The sequence below is a fragment of the Bos javanicus genome, chromosome 25, assembly GCF_032452875.1.
Source record: "Bos javanicus breed banteng chromosome 25, ARS-OSU_banteng_1.0, whole genome shotgun sequence".
Taxonomy (NCBI): Eukaryota; Metazoa; Chordata; class Mammalia; order Artiodactyla; family Bovidae; genus Bos; species Bos javanicus.
The window spans coordinates 17,281,388-17,298,472 of NC_083892.1; the positions used below are offsets into that span (position 1 = coordinate 17,281,388).

Sequence of the window (17,085 nt, forward strand, 5' to 3'; positions counted from 1 at the left end):
TGACTCACAGCCTAGAATCCTTTGTGTAGGAAAATGGATCCAAGTTGTGGATTGAAAGTGGCCCCAAACCATTATATTTTTGGAAGGTATCCACTGAGCAGACTACATTTCACTTCTACTCTGTGAAAAGCCTGATTACAGTTCGCACAGTAGAAGTAGCTAACATAATTTTTTAAAATTTATATAAACTCATGCTTTAACTGAATAGTTTGGGACCAAGAATATGCTGTGGATTTACTGCCAGCTTAACAGTGAACCCCACCCCACCCCCAATCCAAGAAAATGGCCTCCATTGAAGAACAGTGTGTACTGAACAAAACACATTGAGAAAGCATTGGTGGCGTTGCTCAAATATTCCCAAGTGGCCTTTATTACACAAGATTATTCCATTAAAACCATTTCCTATACCACTTTTACTATATGGTACTGTTCAAATGAAAAATCAATTGGCAGATGAATGGTTAAGAAAGCTGTGGTACATATACACAATGGAGTATTACTCAGCCATTAAAAAGACATTTGAATCAGTTCTAATGAGGTGGATGAAACTGGAGCTGATTATACAGAGTGAAGTAAGCCAGAAAGAAAAGCACCAATACAGTATATTAATGCATATATATGGAATTTAGAAAGATGGTAACAATAACCCTGTATGCAAGACAGCAAAAGAGACACAGATGTATAGAACAGTCTTTTGGACTCTGTGGGAGAGGCAGGTGGGGGATGACTTGGGAGAATGGCATTGAAACATGTATAATATCATATAGGAAACAAATTGCCAGGCCAGGTTTGATGCAGGATACAGGAAGCTTGGGGCTGGTGCACTGGGATGACCCAGAGGGATGGGATGGGGAGAGAGGTGGGAGGGGGGTTCAGGATGGGAAACGTGTACACCCGTGGCAGATTCATGTTGATGTATGGCAAAACCAATACAATATTGTAAAGTAATTAGCCTCTAATTAAAATAAATTTTAAAAAATCAATTGGCAAATTCAAATTATGCACTTTTAAGTCATTTCTTCTGAGTCTGTATACATCAGATGGCATCAGTGCCCAAGCCGGAGTCAGTGAATTCCTACTGCTCTTCCATTAACCTGGACTTGGACTTTCACATTAGGTCAGGGATACGTTACACCAAAGCAGCTTCTGATTCACATTTCACCCTGGCCCAGGTGAAAGCTGAGATTTTCAGTGTTCTCATGTGGGTTCCCCAGCCTGTTAACTAAATTAGCCAGTCTCTGAAGACTGCGGCCTACATGGCGTGAGGTCTTTGATCGTGAAGAATGATGGAACAAGAAGAATAAGAAAATTTTTAGGAAATAAGGTAAAAATGAAAACTTCTGCATGAGACCTGTATTAATTTTGTTATTGCTGCTTTAAACTGCCATACTTAGGGGTTTAAAATGTCACAGTTTTATCACCTTACAGCTCTACTGGTCTGAAGTCCAGTGGCCTTTCCTTCAAAATGAAGGTGTTGGCTGGGCTGCGTTCTTCTGGAGTCTCTAGGGGAAAATCGGTTTTCCTGCCTTTCCCAGCTTCTAGAGGCCCCCTACACGCCTTGGCATGAGATCCCTTCGTCTTCAAACTAGTGACAGCTTTTTGAGTGTTTCTTACAAATCTCTTGACTCTTCTGTCTTCTATTGATACTTTTAATGCTGGATTATCTGGGTAGGCCCAGTCAAATCATACTACTGATTAGCAACCTTAATTCCATCTGCTACCTTAAACTCCTGTTGGTTTTTTATCACAACATATTAACAGCTTCCAATGAGGACTGGGGTGGGCGGGGGGTTGGGGGAGTGCATAGAACCTGAACAGTTCTGTTTGTAGAGCTAAACACACAATTTTTAAGGGAAGAACTCTAATCTGGCAAATACTTTTGATGGGCCAATCTAGTTGCAGAAGGGTGGCCTCAGGGAGGAACTTAGTGGGAAACAGCAGGAAATCACCTCAAGGAATAAAGTGGTTAAGAATCCTGAGGTTTGGGGAACAGCTGGATAAAGGCAATTGTAAGGAGGGAAGGCCCTTGCCATACATAGGAGGAGGGTCAGTCTGTGAGAAATCCCCAAGGGAGAAAAGGCCAACGCTTTTGAGAGCAGGGTGGTTATATATTCAACTAAGACCTTGGCTAAGCTTACATACCAGACACCCCCACCCACCTCTCCCAGATTCTGAGTAAAAATCCAAAAACTGCCTTGTTCCAGTGGAGGCAGGCTGTGTTACACAGAATCAACAAAGAACATGGGAAATCACACCAAAAAAACCCTTGCAGACAGCTTGAGGAGGACCCAGGACACGGGGCAAAGTGGAGAGGGGTGACTCAAGACAGTGTTCAGTTTACAAAAGGACAGAGGTCCAGTTAACCTCAGGGCTGGAGCCGTCACTAGGGCAGCATGGTCTGCGCCTACAAGAGCAGCCGAGACAAGGCCAAGTTCAATCTGAGGACACCTGGCATCCTGCCGTCTTGGCTGTCCAACCTTCTCTGCTTAGACCCTGCTTCAGGAACAGACTAATAAGCCTTCCCAAGCCAAGTGGAACTCTTCAGCCACATTGTGCTAGAAAGTCAGATCCTATCAGAGAGAGACTATACCCTGAACGGCAAGAGGGGAACGGCCTGACCATCACAGCCCTAACAAGAGGGACCATGATGGGGACAGGTGGGGGACAACTGCTCATCCACTCTCCAGAATCACACAGTAGACGGGTGAGCACGGTCCTTCCTGGCAGCCAAGCAGGCCCAAACTGTGATGTGAGCTCTCAGCAAGACACAGGGATCAGAGACGTGGTTGGTCCTTTCACACTGGGCCAAGTTCCTATAGGGTGAATTAAGACCACCCCTGTTGGAAGAGGACATGCCCTGAAGAGCTAACTCAATGCAGAACCTTACCGTGCAGGCCTCTTCTGTTATGTATCTCAGGACTGAATCCGTGGAGGGCCACGTTCAGGTTCTGAGGGAGGTGGCCCACCAGAATCATGGCTAACACAGGTATCAGGACTCTAGACCTGGCCAATGGTTGCTGGCCTCCCCTCTGCCGCTGGGGCAGTAGTGCACCCACTCACCTCGCCAGCATCTGAACCTGTCTTCCTGACTGGCCTGAGAATTTCCCTCCACATGCCAGGGGCTGGCTCAAGAATGGGTGGGCAACGCTGGGCACCCAGTTATGACAGAAGGGCTTCTGGAAGTTTCCTTGAACCACAAGAAGCTTTCTCTTCTCCCTCTGGAATGGCCCAGTGTCTTGGTTTGCTGCATGGAATTGCTATAGCCATCTTTCCATCAAGCTGATGAAGCCAAGGTAGGATTGGCGGAGCAAAGAGGAAACATTTGTTTCCTTCATGGAAAGCTGAACCAGCTCCCTACACAGGACTCCCTTCCATGTGAGACTGAATTTCCTGGCTGTCCAGGCCTGCCTGAGATAGCATGTCTGGTGGGGCAGTTCAAGCCAAGTGGCATGAAAAAGGCCCATGCAGAACTTATATTCTGGGAAGCAGAATGTTATGTGAATGGAGAGAAGGTAGTCACATGTCACTCGGGAGGGCGGTACCGGGAGTTTGTGGGGCTGGCTGCTGCATCAGGGCTTTGGAAACACTGTTCCCAGGCTGATGAGGCAGCGCCCTGTCACCCCCATGTCTGTGCCTCCTGACATTCGACCTCCTCCATGCAAGTCACTTAGGATTCTCTTCCTTGTGGTTGGAGAGAATCCACTAATCACGTCCCTGGGAATGAACGTGCCATTCGTGTATGTGGAAGATTAGCCAACTGCTTTCTTAAATGCCTTGCTCAGAACCCAGTTAAAGCAGAAAGATTAAGTCCCAGCACAGCCCTGGGGATGGAAGGAACACAGACTGCAGAAGGCAAGATGGGTTTAGAAACAGTTTCGCAGCAGCAGAGGCAGCTCAGCCACATCTGGTGGGAATCCTCTCTGCCTGTGACTACTCCAACCAGGCTGAGGGGAAAACAAGCTTGCTCTTGCCCATTTACATTAATCCTACTTCCTGTTTGAGGTGTAGACATGTAATATGCCTCTGTTTCTTCAATCAAGACATTTTAATCCCAATGAGTATTTGGGTGAAATTCCCTAGAGGGGACATTCAGTGTAGGGAATAGTTGACACAGGCCTTGGGGCACAAAAGTGCACTTGGCATTTCCTCGTTGAGTGACCCGAGGCAGTATTATTACTCTATCCCTAAACCCCAGTTTCCTCATCCCAGAACCCCATTTCCTAAGATGAGGATAATAATAGCACCTGTTTCAGAATCATGACGATCAAATACATGAATGCAGGGGAGACAGGTAAGTGCCTGGCACACAGAAAGCACTCGGTAAGTGTGAGCTACTGCTAGTTACACTGTCTTCAGCAGGAATGGAAGCGTCACACGGAAAACAGTAGCCACTCGACACGTTCTCCTGCTCTTGAAGGGAGCTGCCCTCACCCCAGTCTGTCCAAGCACATCAACACAGTTGTCCTTAGTCTTCGCAGGAGTTCGATTCGAGACAACTGTCCTATGGCTTCCATCTGCCTGACAGAACAATAAAAGCAACATTGGGTGATTTGGGGGACGAGACAGCAGAGTTTAATCTTCAAACTTGATTGACTTGGATGCATTCCTGTCAATATAAAAGACTTTGGCCGGGGCGGTGGAGAAGCCGAGGCCGGCCCCCCGGCTGTACTTCCAGCTCAGGGCCCGGTCGTAGTCCTGCTGCAGGTTCCGCTGCAGGGTGTCGGCCGCCTTCTTGCTGAGAGCCATGTTGGGCCTGGCCACCGTGGGAGAGGGGCGACTGAAGGAAGGGGGCAGATTTTTAAAGCCACCCATGAGTTTGAGAAATTTCAGTTTCTGTTCCTCATTTTCAAAACCAGCAGTATCCCATTGGCCAAACTGGGTTCCCTGTGGTAAGAGAAAACAGGTGGTTACTCTCCTGGCTTCCAAAGCCTGGTCTTTCCCCAGTCCCCAGCCAGGGAGGATCCAGATGATCAAAGGCTTACTGGAACTACTTCTTAATTCCAACCAGAGCCCTGTGAGGAGTGCTGTTGGTTCCCACTCCACTGATGAGGAAATGGAGGTCGGCAGCTGGAGGGGACTCAGGCCTACTCAGTAATCCTGCTGGAACTGCGTCTTGGGTCTGGCCCTCACCAAAGCCACCTTTCACACTGAGCTGCCTGTCTGCTTAACTCCTTCTCCCCCGGTTCATGGCAGTCAGTACGACACACCTCACCAGCTAGCTACTCATCCGTCAGCCTAAGGTGGAAGTGGAGAGCGCAAGCAGGAGTCTGAAATGCATTTATCTTCGCAGAAGCACTGCATTTTCTAGCAGGAAAGGCATGGAGGCCTGGAGAAGTAAAGGGTCACAGGAGGCGGAGGCAGAGTCAGCCCAGGAACCTGGGGTTCCAATTCCTCTCCAGAACACTCTACCACCCATGCACTAATCACCCATGTTCGAGAAAATGCAAAACAGCACCTTGGAGACGTGGCCCGACAGAAGACTCCCTTCCCAAAGAAACTCTCTTCCCAAAGAAACCCCATGAAGACTGACTTTGAAGACTCAGGATCAAACCCCACCTGTGTTACCATGGTCAAGTTACTTAACCTCTCTGAACCTTAATGTCTTCATCTATAAAGTGGGGGTGTAACACTCCCCCCATCCCCGACAGGGCTTCAGTGAGGCTCAGATCAGACTTGATACCAACAACCCAGAGCAGGATTCCTGGTTGGTTTTAAATCCGCAAGAACTGGCTGTTCTACCTCACCTCCTACCCACCCACCCCACCAGGACTGCTGACCTCCGTGCCACCCAGGAACTTTCCGCTTGTAAGCCAAACGCTAGTGGAGCTCTTAATTCTAGGTTGGCTTTGAGAGAATAATAGGAACCAGTCATCACTACAGCTGCCCTGAGTGAACTGGTGACAAGTTCCCCCAGCTTCACAGTGGCCCCAATACAGGACCAAAGACAGCTTCCCAGGCCTTCAATTTCTAGAATAAGGCCACATCTGACCACCTCAAGCTCGGTCTGAGGAGAGAGCTGCCACAGGCTGACCAGTCCTGGGAGCCAGCTCCTGGAGGGGACCCAGTCTCACATGAACCACCGTGTGCCTGAGCAGGCAAGTGGCCCTGGGCCCTGGGGCAGTGCCACTAAAGCATGTGCGGAGGACCCCAGCCCCCGAGCAGCCCCCTGTGGTCAGGCCCACCAGTGGAGCCGCTGGGCTGCGGCTCGGGGTGGCGCCGGCCTGCTTCTGACCTTCCTCATTCAATCATGGAATCGTATCAGCTCTGCCCAGCTCAAGTGGATGGAGAGAAAGGAGGCCCCAGAGGAACGACAAGCCGCATTCCATACTCCGCTGGGCCAGGGCACCAGTCCCATTTTACAGGTGTGGAAACTGAAGGTCACAGGAGGGAAGTTACTTGCTCAAGTCTCATAGCTACAGAAAGTGGCTGAGCTCAGAACGGATCTCGGGTCTTTAGATTCAAATCAACTGTCCTTTTCTGTGTTACGCTATGAAAGCTTCAAAGAGCACAAGCAGACACGCCTTCCTGTCATCTGGATCCTCTTCCCCCAGATCCACGTCTGTTAACAAGTTCTTTTCCCTCCCCTCTGCCCCCTCCTAGGCCTCAGGCCTGCACACTGAGCCTTCTACACCAGCTCCCTGCTTCCCCACACACATACCCTCCAGCAGTGCCCACCACACCCTCCCATCCCCCGCTTCAGCCAGATCACGTGCCCCATGCTATACACTCTCCTGTCCTATCTCCTCAGCCCTGGTTTGGAAATTTCCTATTCCAACTGGACCAGAGGCCTGCCACACACGCCCCCACCTCTGCCCCCTCCAGCTGTGCCAGCAGCCTTCTGAGGGCACCGCCCACTGCTGGGAAGGGCTCACCATCATGTGCCCCAAGAAACTGGTGCCCAGGACATCCTGCCCATCCAGAGGAGGAGACAAAGGTCCAGGCAGCTTATCTCAAGCAGCCAGCTCTCCAGGAGGGAGGCAAGCGCCTCTTGCAGAAGGAAGGAAATGAGCTGAGGACAAGCTCTGTGGAGAGGGAGCCAGATGGCGGGATGGGGCTGCCCCTGGGCCAGATGGACTCGGCCTCCTGTCCCTCCACTCCACAAGGTGAGAAGGAGGTGGGTGGGACGCTGGAGCACCCCTCAAAGAGCCCAGTGGCGAACTTACTGTCCACTTCTTGGTGTCATAAGCTTCCGTTTTACCAGACTCACGATCAATCTCTTCTTGCAAGGCTTTTCGCCTCACCTGAGCAAGGGAAAGGAAAGGGAAGAGAGCAATGAGACAGACAGTTTCCTCTGAGCTTCAAAGCCAGGACAGAGATGCGGTGGGAGTCGGGGGGAGACTGAAGGGATCTTCACTTGAGGGATCTGGTGGTATCTCAGGCAGCTTTGTTCTGCTGCAGACTGTGGGAGGTATGGCAGCTCCAAGCCCCCTGCCCTGTGAATCTCATTCTTCTGGCTGCCCCTGAGTTATATCCCTTTAGAATAAACCAGTGATCTATCGAGTAAAGTGCCTCTGTGAGTTCTGAGTTGCTCTGGCACATTAATTGAACCCGAGGAGGAAGTCTTTGGAACCTCTGATCTGTAGCTGGTTGGTCTGAGGCACAGCTGACAACCTGGCTTAAGACTGACATCTGAATGTGGGGGGTGGGGGTGGGGAGCAGTCTGGTGGGACTGAGCCCTTCAGCTGAGGGATCTGACAGTATCTCCAGGCAGACAGCGGCAGACTGAGCTGAACTGCAGGACACTGAGTATGTCAGGGACTTACTGGTTGGTGTGAGAGTCCCCCGCTCTCACAATGAACTGTGGTACGGAACGTAAGACTATCAGCCCCTGGCACAGCAGGGAGCTCACACACTGTGAGCAGAGTGGCTCAAGGCCACAGTCAGCGCACTAATGATGCTGCAGTTGGATACAGAAGCTTCGAGGGCCTGCCCCTTCCCCCCAAGGGTTCAGTTGTAATTTAGCTGCCCCGAGTTTGTGGCCTTTCCTCCTCTCTTCTCATCTGCCACAGGCTGAAATGAGGTGACTGTTTATGTAGTTCAAAACTACATAAAACAAAGTCGAGTGGCAGCTGCAGTGATGAAAGAGAAAGTGATGGCAGATTCCTCCAGGGGAGTCAAGCTGCCAGCGGGGAACCATGTGGAACTTCAGTGGATGTGCACTCAGTGAAGCGGAAAGCAGTTCACCTGCTAAGTGATAAAAGTGAAAACAACAGTATACGGCGCATGACTGCATGCTGCTCTGAGATCACAGGTATACTGTTACAAAGGAAAAGCCTGGAAGAACAGAACAACAAAGCGTTAACAGCGATTATTGTTAGGTCGTAGGATTTCAGGTTGCTTCCCCCACCTTTTTTTTTTTTTTTTAACATAATGAACTTTTTACAGGAGAAATAGAGGTGAGGCAGAAAGCTTCACTTACATTGAGGCCATCTGTCACCCAAAACAGTTTTCTTAGAAACTGTGAAGTATTTAACAGGCACAGATTCATAGGAAGCAAAGAGGTGGCTGGTGAGCTTTGCATGGACAAGTGGCATGTGAGTGGCTGGGACACCTGGGAGAAGAGGCGGGCAGGGGCTGGGCCTAGACGAGTCAGCGCCCACCTGTCTTCTCTGTGAGGCCCCACTAGCCCCTGCAGCTCAGCCTCCCCGCAAGCCGCCAATGACTGTGCCCTGCAGGAGGCTGGGGCTCCCCGCCCCCAGAGACTCTGCCCTGCAGGAGGCTGGGGCGCTCCTGGTTCTGGGAGGCCCGTGCTCTGTGCCAGGCCTTGGAGCGGGCTCTGGCAGCAGCAACCTACTGATCCTCTCTGCTCCTCCTCCAGGGAGAAGGGCCCCAAAGGCATCAGGTTGGGAATTCTCCATGAAACATCTGGCAGGCCTCCCTCCTCGTACACGGCTGGCTTGCCAGCACTCCTCCATTTCTCTCTCCTGGAGCAGCGGGGCCACCCCCAGGCTGTGCCCACCTCACACCCTGCGGCTTCTGTCCAGCAGTCCCTCCCTGACGCGGCCTGAGGACACAGGCAGGTGAATGGCTCCCGCTTACTAAGCACAGATCTTGGGCCAGCCCTTGCTAAGCGCCTCCCCAGTGCGGCCTCGTCTGGTTGTCACAGCCCCCTACATGGGGTCGTGAGGCTGGTGACTGCCAAGGTCACCTCGCCAGCAATGGCCCAAGGCCACATTTATGTGGTTATTTACTATGCTGTTCTGATAAGCCTTGGGGTCCAGGATCACAAAATATCCAATTCCAAAAGTCCGGCTCCCACATAGGATCTGGGCGTGATAAAAGCAGAAGCTGGTCCACAATAAAACCACCCATCCTAAAGCTTCTGTACAAGAGTTATATTTCTACAGACTAGCAATATATGCAACAATGGAAAACTGAACTGAAATACTATTTACAACGGCACCAACAATATAAAATAATTAAGGAAAACTTGACAAAAGATGTGTAGAACCTGTACACTGAAAACCATAAAACATTACTGAGAGAAATTAAAGAACACCTAAACAAATGGACAAAGATGCCATGCTTATGGGTCACAGGGCTTCATACTGTTAAGATGTTAATTCTTCCCAAATTAGTCTAAAGATTCAAGGCAATCCTAATAAAAAACCCAGCGGTATTTTTTGGTAGCAATCAACAAATTAAAATTTATATAGAATCACAAAGACCGAGAAATAGCCAAAGTAACTTAAAAAAGCATGATGCTAGAGACTTACACTACCTGCTTGAAAACTTATTATACAGTTACAGTAATCTAGACAACAAGGTACTAGTGTAAAGACAGACACACAGAGCAGTGAAACTCAATGGAGAGCCTAGAAATAGAGCCACACCACACATCAGACACACACAGAGTCAAATGATTTTTGCCAAAGGCAATCTAGGCAATTCAGTTGAGAACTGAAAATGTTTTTAACATCAAAACAAATAGAACTAGGAATACTGGACAGCCAATAACAACGAATAAATTATTGATACATGCAACAATATAGATAAATCTCAAAATGATTAAGTGAAAGAAGCCTGTTTAAAAAAGAACACTGCTGTATAATCCCAATTATATACAAATTCTAGAAAACATAAACTAATTCACAGTGACAGAGTAGAAGCAGTTACCCGGGGATGGGGAAGGGTGGGATGGATTACCAAGGGGCACGAGGAAACTTCTGGAAACGGTGGGTATGTTCGTTATTTTAATTGCTTACTGGTTTCCTAGATGCATACATATGTTAAAACTCATCAAACTGTACACCTTAAATATGTGTAATTATTGTATGTCAATTATATTTAAATAAAGTTGAAAAAAAAACAACGCTGCTGCAAGGAGCCTAGGAGGTGGCACATGGGCCAGGCAGAGACTGTCTCCCATGCCCAGCCTGTGGGTTCTGGGGACACGTCCCCTCCTCCCCCTGCGGCAGTTAGGAGGAGGACAACCTCAGCCTGGGATGCTGCAGGACCAGATGCTCCTCAGCCAAGGCCGTGGCAGTCAAGGGCTCTCCCAGCATTAAGGGTAGCCACAGGCTCCCTGCCCCTGCAGATGGGGCAGAGGCCGGCCTGGAGGCCCGTGGAATCCCCAGCGCCTCTGGGACCAGGCTCCTGTGGCCAGTTAGGAGGCAAGCCTGTTTCTGGGGGTCTGGGGGAGGTGGGGGATGACGGGGACCGCCCATACCTGGTCTATGTGCGCCTCGTCCATGTTGCCCTTCTTTTCCAACACCACCTCCAAGTCCGTGTCGGGCTCCTGCAGAGAAGGCGGAGGAAGTAAGGCTCAAGTGGACCATGGCCTCCACTGGGGCAGCCCAGCAGGTGAGACTGTGCGAGTCCAGAAAAGATGGAAGACAGCAGCACCACCCCTCTCCCAGCCCCCCACCCCCGCCAGAACACCTGCTTTCCCCTCTCTTCCACTAGTGCTAAGTCGTAGCGGACTCTTTGCGACCCTATGGGCTGTAGCCCACCAGGCTCCCCTGTCCATGCAATTTTCCAGACAAGAAGATTACAGTGGGTTGCCATTTCCAACTCCAGGGGACCTTCCCAACCCAGGGATCAAACCCACGTCTCCTGCATTGGCAGGTGGATTCTTGACCACTCAGCTACCTGCGAAGCCCTTCTCTTCCACCACGCTCCCCAATTCTGGCCTCAGAACTGTGGCACTGACCTATTTGCCAGATGAAGAAACTAAGGCTCAGAGCAGTGAAGGGGCTATCACGAGGTCACCGCACAGCTCAGGGACAGGACTCACACTAACCCAGATCTCCTGACTCAAGGCGAGAGCGCGACCTTCCCTGCCAGACGACACCTCACTTCCCAGGTGACGCCAAACCAGCCAGGAGCAAGGCCAGGGCCCCACTGATGGTGGGGGAGGGGCGGGCAGAGGCAGGGGATGGCGGCCCTGCAGCGAACCTGAATCCCCCCAGTCCCCTCTTCAATACCATGCCCCACGCCCCCCAACTCCGAGCTCCAGTCAGGACCTTCTCTTCTGCCTGAACCACTAGGACAGGCTCTACCGCTGCTTCCCCACCCCCAACACCGGTCCATTCCACACAGCAGCTCGGGGACATCCTGAACTTACAGAATGCCCTCTGTCAGCTCTATCTCAATTAAAGCGTAGTAAAACCACCACACCTGGACCACACCACCCCATCCTCCCAAACCCTCCCGGGGCTCCCATCTTATTTACATGAAAATCCAGACCCCTGCAGCTGCTGCAGTCAGCCAAGCCCCAGCAGTCCCAGCCCCTGCCACCCCCGCCCCTTTGCTCCTCCCAGGTCTCCGCACCTGCTGCTCCCCGGGCTCAGCCGGCCCCTCACAGGTCTCAGCTCGCACACGGTGTCCTTGCCGGGCCTGCATGGGCCACGCTCTCTCAGTGACCTCAGCCCCTTGCAGACCCTGTGACAGTGAGATTTGGGGTGGCCACTTTCCACGAGGTCTTCAGCAGTGACAACTGCCACTTCCGTGCTTCGGGTGTGCTCTGCCTGGCCCCCCAAGTCCCATGTGCTGAGCCCTGGAGGGCTCTGTTCGCTCACATCACCCCCGGGCCCCTGTGCTCAGCCCACCCCCTCCCTCCCCGCCCCCATCCCGGAAGCTGGTCTGGATGGACAGCACATCTCTGCCGTCTCCACCAGGTGGCCATCCCTTCCCTTCCTCCTGGTAACAGGACCACCACCTCCCCCCAGCTTTGGACAGCGGGGTGCCAGTGGGACGGACGCTGTCAGCCTCTGCCCACGGGCTTCAGACCAGGGCTTCTGGTTTGTGCGACCCAATGGAGAGCTGGGAGAGCAGTGCCAGGACGCTTCCTGTAATCGTTTTGGAGGGGCTGCCCTTCTCCCTGTGCCGGTGGCTTAACTACTATGATGAAAGCCTGGAGGTGCTGGGACCATCTCACCTCGGGGTTGGGGTGGGGAGGAGCCTGAGACTAAAACCAGCATATAAAGATACAAAGGCCAGAGCGAGGAAAAGTCACACAGGCATCTTCTGGGATCCAAATTTAATTTGATCCCTAAACTGTGTATCTTGAGCTCAGATAGCTCTGGACATCGTATTATCTCAGGAACTATTTGGGTCCTGAGCTTTAGATAGCAAGTAGTAAGAGTTTAGAAAGAGGAATTGATCTGAAAAACTTATTCCTATTAATAAAATTTTAATAATTAATATTAATTAAATCCTATTAATAATTCAAAAACTTAATCCTATTAATCCAGACCCTGAGTGCAGAATAGTGAAAACTTGGGTAAAGTTTCAATAGCAAGGGATATATACCTGTACTACTGAGGATATTACACTAGTGCCCAGATCCAGCCATACCTGAAGCTAGACAGTTATCAAACTTTCTAGTTATCTGTGTCAATAAATCCCCGTTTCCTGACTGATTACACACACGAAAACACTCCGAACTTCCATCCTTATTGTCCCCAAGCAGTTGGCTTCTGAAGGAAAGCCTACCTGTTCCCAAGGCTCCTCTGCTACTTCGCTCTGCTGCCTCTTCTTCTTCTTCTTCTTCCTCTTCAGAGCTGGCTCCTCAGTGTCTGCCTGCTCCACCCTTTTCTTGGACTTCACTTTCTTCTTCACAGAGGCCCTGGAGCCATCTCCTATGGGGATGTATTCTGGAGCTTCAACTCTGACTGGCTTCTTTTTACTTCCTTTCGTAGGGCTGCTCTCCAGGGACCAGGAGCACTCAGGGTGCCCCAGTGGGGGATCTCCCTCCCAGTGGATTTTCTTCTTCTTCTTCTTCATCTTCACGCTGTGTTCCCTGGGACTCCCTTGCTTCTGTTTCTGTCCCAAGGCTGCCTGCTCCTGGACGCCATCCTTCCCAACTGAGTGAGTATACACTGTATTCCCAGCCTCGCAGAACCAAGGATCCCTGCCTGAGAAAGCTGTAGCTTCCTTGGCCTTTTTCTCCTTCTTGTGTTTTTTGAGCTTCTTGCCAACTCTGGTCACTTCCTCGTCCTGTCTGGGGTCTGGAGAGGTCTTCACCCTTGAGCCAGGGGACATGGACTTCCTCTTCTCTGCACTGAGGGACTTAGACAGACCAAGTGCCTGCGTCCTGGGGCTGCGTGACCGCTCAGTCCGTCCAGCGCGTAATGTGATCTCAGGTTCAAGGTGCTCCTCACAGATGGTGCTGTGACCCTTCTTTTTCTTCTTTTTCTTCACGAGAGGCATTCTGGGTGCCTGCTCTTGGATCACACCCTTCAAGGGTGGTGTGGCTCTTGGACAAACCTCTGCGAAATAATTATCACTGTTTAAAACTGAGTATTGAGTCTTTGGTTCTTTAACCACTTTCTTTTTCTTCTTCTTTTTCTCTGGGAGCCCAAGGCCCACCTCTCCTTTGTGAGCCTTAGTGATCATTCCTGAAAAAAAAAAAATGGTTCTAATTATCCCATGTGAAGTGGCCTTGAGTACAACTCCACTAGGTATGACCGTGAGTCATGCTTCTTGGAGTGGATGGTCTGAAAGGTTAGGGGCTAGGAAAATGGGCACGATTCCTGGGGAGCAAAGGGAAATATGGTGGAAGAAGCAGTGCATGCCAAGTGGCTTCAGCTGTGTCCGACTCTGTGACCCAATGGACTGTAGCCCACCAGGCTCCTCTGTCCATGGGATTCTCCAGGCAAGAATACTGGGGTGGGTTGCCATGACTTCTCCAGGGGATCTTCCCAACCCAGGGATCGAACCTGAGTCTCTTAGGTCTCCTGCGTTGGCAGGCAGGTTCTTTACTACTAGGAAACCCCCAGGAGTTTAAATCCTGACAGCCTCAGGTTCAAATAAATCCATGTTGCTCCCTCATCTTAAGTCAATCACCTATCCTCCCCAGGCCTTAACTTCCCCATCTGAAAAGGAGATAACCTGTCCTTTCTCAGAGAGCTGTTAGAAAGAATAAACAATAAACCATGGAAAGTGCTTGGCAGATTGTTGATTGCTTTCCTAACCCCCTTCCTCAAGCCTCTTAAGCCTAATCATTCATTCCACAGAAACGGACCCTGTGCCAGCCACTGAAACACCTGCACTCAAGCCACAGGCCAGGCATTGCCCCTGGTGTCTTACCTTTTACTGGATGAAGGGGACAGGAATCTTAGGTTAACTCTTCTTGCTGATTCTCACCAGAGGTAGTAACTGTGATATCACTAACCCTTGCTTCATCTGAAGAGCTCTGTTGCTTTGCATCTGGAAATTAACTGCCCCAGCCTACACCTAGGGTAACTCTCTTCTAATTACCTTCCTAAGAATGAGAGCAAAAGTGAGGTATGGTGAGGAGCCCCAGTTGGGGCTCAAAATGGCTGTGTTCAAATGGTGATTCATGTAGTCTTGCCACCCAGCAGTGGCTTCTCTGGGCCTCAGTTTCCCCATCCATAAGAGGCAATGAACCAGATGAGATCAAAGGCTCACAGGTGGTGGTGGGAGCCATATCCAGTCTACAAGCCTGTTTCAATGTTTTTAATTTTTCAAACAAATTGGCAACATTTAATGACCTTGAATGCTCAGCTTTTTTTTTTTGGAGGGAGGCTGTCATGGAGGCACCTATGAGAAGGCGCTGGGTGGGCCCTCAAATACATTTCAGCTTCCAGTTGGACTAGTCTCTCACTCCAGTCACCAGCCCAGGTCCTGCTTCCTGGACTAGATGACATGGAGACACTCAGGGAATCCAGAAACAAATGGCTCCTCATAGGAGCTTTGGACAGTGGGCAGGAAAGGCCAGGAACTGCTTCAGTTTTCCTCAGCCTCAGAGCCCAGAGGCTGGGCATGCCTCACTCTAAACTGTTTCAAAGAGCCAGGCCAGCCCTGTTCTGTAGCTCAAGTTTACTCATAATTGGCTCCTATAGCACCTGGAGATCTGAGGGATCAACCACACGCTTCCTCCTGGCTGGCTGGCTGGCTTTCTGCTGTATTCCCAGGGCCCAGCTTTGTACCTAGCAGGGTGGGTGCTCAGTAGATGCTCACTGAATGAAGGAAGGGATGCTAGAGACACACAGATGAACAAAAGATGACCCTGCCATCAAGAAGCAAGTAAGTGTGGATGGAAAAGAGTTGTGTTAACAGTGATACATGTGATAAAAGCAAGCACAGTGGTAAGGTCAGAGTAAGAGAGGTCATTAAATCTGGCCTACTAGTTGCCAGCAAACTTTCTGAAGAGGTTTCCAGCTTGGGCAAGCACAGGATGGAAATGCTAAGACCTAAGACAAAAAAACTGAAGTGTAAGGTGACTGCGGAGAGGTGACTGAAGGCAACAGGCTGGTTGGAATAGTTCAGTCACTCAGTCACGTCTGACTCTCTGTGACGCCAGACACCTTGAGACATCCATGGGGAGATGTTGGTGGACAGCTGGCTGTATGAGTCTGAGGCTCAGAGGTGACTGGGCTGATATGGGTGAAATACATTCAGAAATATATGGATGGTATATAAGCTTTGAACAGAACGAGCCTGAGACATAACCTCAGAGAATACTAACGTTTAAATGGGTGGGCAGAGGAAGAGGGGCCTGCAAAGGAGAGGGAGAAGGTGCCAAACCGGAGAGGGTGGAGTCAAGGGCGCCTCAAGTGGAGGAGTGGTCTAGAGACCTGTAACAATGAAGAAGTCAAAGGGAGTTGGTCGCCAAATTAATCCCTTTCTCTTCCTATCTCCGTTTAAAACACTGCAGCACTGTCCTCTTCGGCAGTGAAGAAGAGCCTTCCCTTCAAACCCGACATCCGAAGTGTATTCATTCCTTCAAGAAGGGAAGAGGAAATAAACCTTACAGCGTCTCCTGCGAACGCAAAATGCTTTCTCCAAAAGCGCTTTTAAATTCTCGAAGAAGCCCCATGAGGATCGGTGTAAATAACCCATCTCAGAGACGTGCAAACCGAGACTTGGAGACTTTAATTCACTTGCCCTGCGTCCCAAAGCCAGCAAGGGGTAAAACAAGGATTCGAACCTAGCCCGCAGAACTTCGGAGCCCGTGCTCCAAAACCCAACTCCCACCGCAGGCTCACTAACAGGAAGCAAGGGAGCCGCGAGGGGAGACTGCCCCCTCAAACACCCGACCGCACCAAGGTTTCCGCACAGAGGGAGGGATTACGCCGGGTCCCAGGTCCGCTCCAAGGCGGGAGAACTTCCTGAAGATGGCGCCTCAGACCGGCGACGAGAGGAACGTGGATCTGAGGGTGTAAGTCATCCTTGTCCGGTCCCTCGGATCGCCGCGCAAATCCCCAGACCCAGTCTGCACTCCTGGTTCCGTCCCGCCCACGACGCGCTATCCGAACTCACCCAAAGGCCAATGTTCCCCGCCTCCACGTGAAAGCCCGCGCCGCCGTGACCCGGAAGTCAATCTCGACTCGCTGGCCCGTCCCCGCAAGAGACGGTTTCTTCCGGGTCGCGGCCTTTTTGGGCGCGCGGTTGCCGTGGAAACGGCGGCCATGGCGGCGCCCGGACCTGTGGGCCGAACCGCCCAGCGCTTGGAAGGGACAGTCTCCAACGAGTCGTCCATCACTGCCAGGACGCCAGTGCCCGTAGTGTCTCCCGAGCCCCTCGATCTGCCCGCCTCGCCGGTGCAGGTTTCGGACCTACCCAGCAAGAACCTGTGGGAGCAGATCTGCGAGGGTAGGCAGCCCGGGCCGGCCGAGA

General features: G+C 51.0%; 2 protein-coding genes across 6 annotated transcripts in view; one reads left to right on the forward strand and one right to left on the reverse strand.

Moving 5' to 3' along the window:
- Nucleotides 1-338: 338 nt before the first annotated feature.
- KNOP1 (lysine rich nucleolar protein 1) lies at nt 339-17,077 on the reverse strand. Of its 4 annotated transcripts, none has more exons than XM_061401293.1 (6): nt 16,729-17,077; nt 12,937-13,841; nt 11,773-11,883; nt 10,670-10,738; nt 7,164-7,241; nt 339-4,884 (listed from the first exon to the last, which is right to left on the reverse strand). In XM_061401293.1, the coding sequence occupies exons 1-6, from the start codon at nt 16,946-16,948 to the stop codon at nt 4,573-4,575; spliced, it is 1,695 nt and encodes a 564-aa protein (XP_061257277.1). In that variant the 5' UTR covers nt 16,949-17,077; the 3' UTR covers nt 339-4,572. The 4 variants fall into 4 exon arrangements, with proteins under 4 accessions (XP_061257277.1, XP_061257279.1, XP_061257280.1 ...); XM_061401295.1 differs by lacking the exon at nt 16,729-17,077 and adding an exon at nt 16,397-16,722; XM_061401296.1 differs by lacking the exon at nt 16,729-17,077 and adding an exon at nt 14,533-16,379.
- Nucleotides 16,990-17,085, forward strand: part of IQCK (IQ motif containing K) — a 125,598-nt gene continuing 125,502 nt past the window's right edge. For both annotated transcript variants that reach the window (XM_061401300.1, XM_061401299.1), the window contains exon 1: nt 16,990-17,061. The gene's annotated coding sequence lies outside the window, so the exon portion shown is untranslated. The remainder of the gene's footprint in view (nt 17,062-17,085) is intronic.

What these genes read in the sequence shown, in the direction of transcription:
- KNOP1 (XM_061401293.1), bottom strand. Translation starts at nt 16,948, where the DNA reads ATGGACGACTCGTTGGAGACTGTCCCTTCCAAGCGCTGGGCGGTTCGG. An exon ending in CAGAGGAGCCTTGGGAACAG is followed by an intron (nt 11,884 to 12,936) that starts GTAGGCTTTCCT and finishes TCACTGTCACAG; the next exon opens with GGTCTGCAAGGGGCTGAGGT. An exon ending in ATGACACCAAGAAGTGGACA is followed by an intron (nt 4,885 to 7,163) that starts GTAAGTTCGCCA and finishes CTCTTACCACAG; the next exon opens with GGAACCCAGTTTGGCCAATG.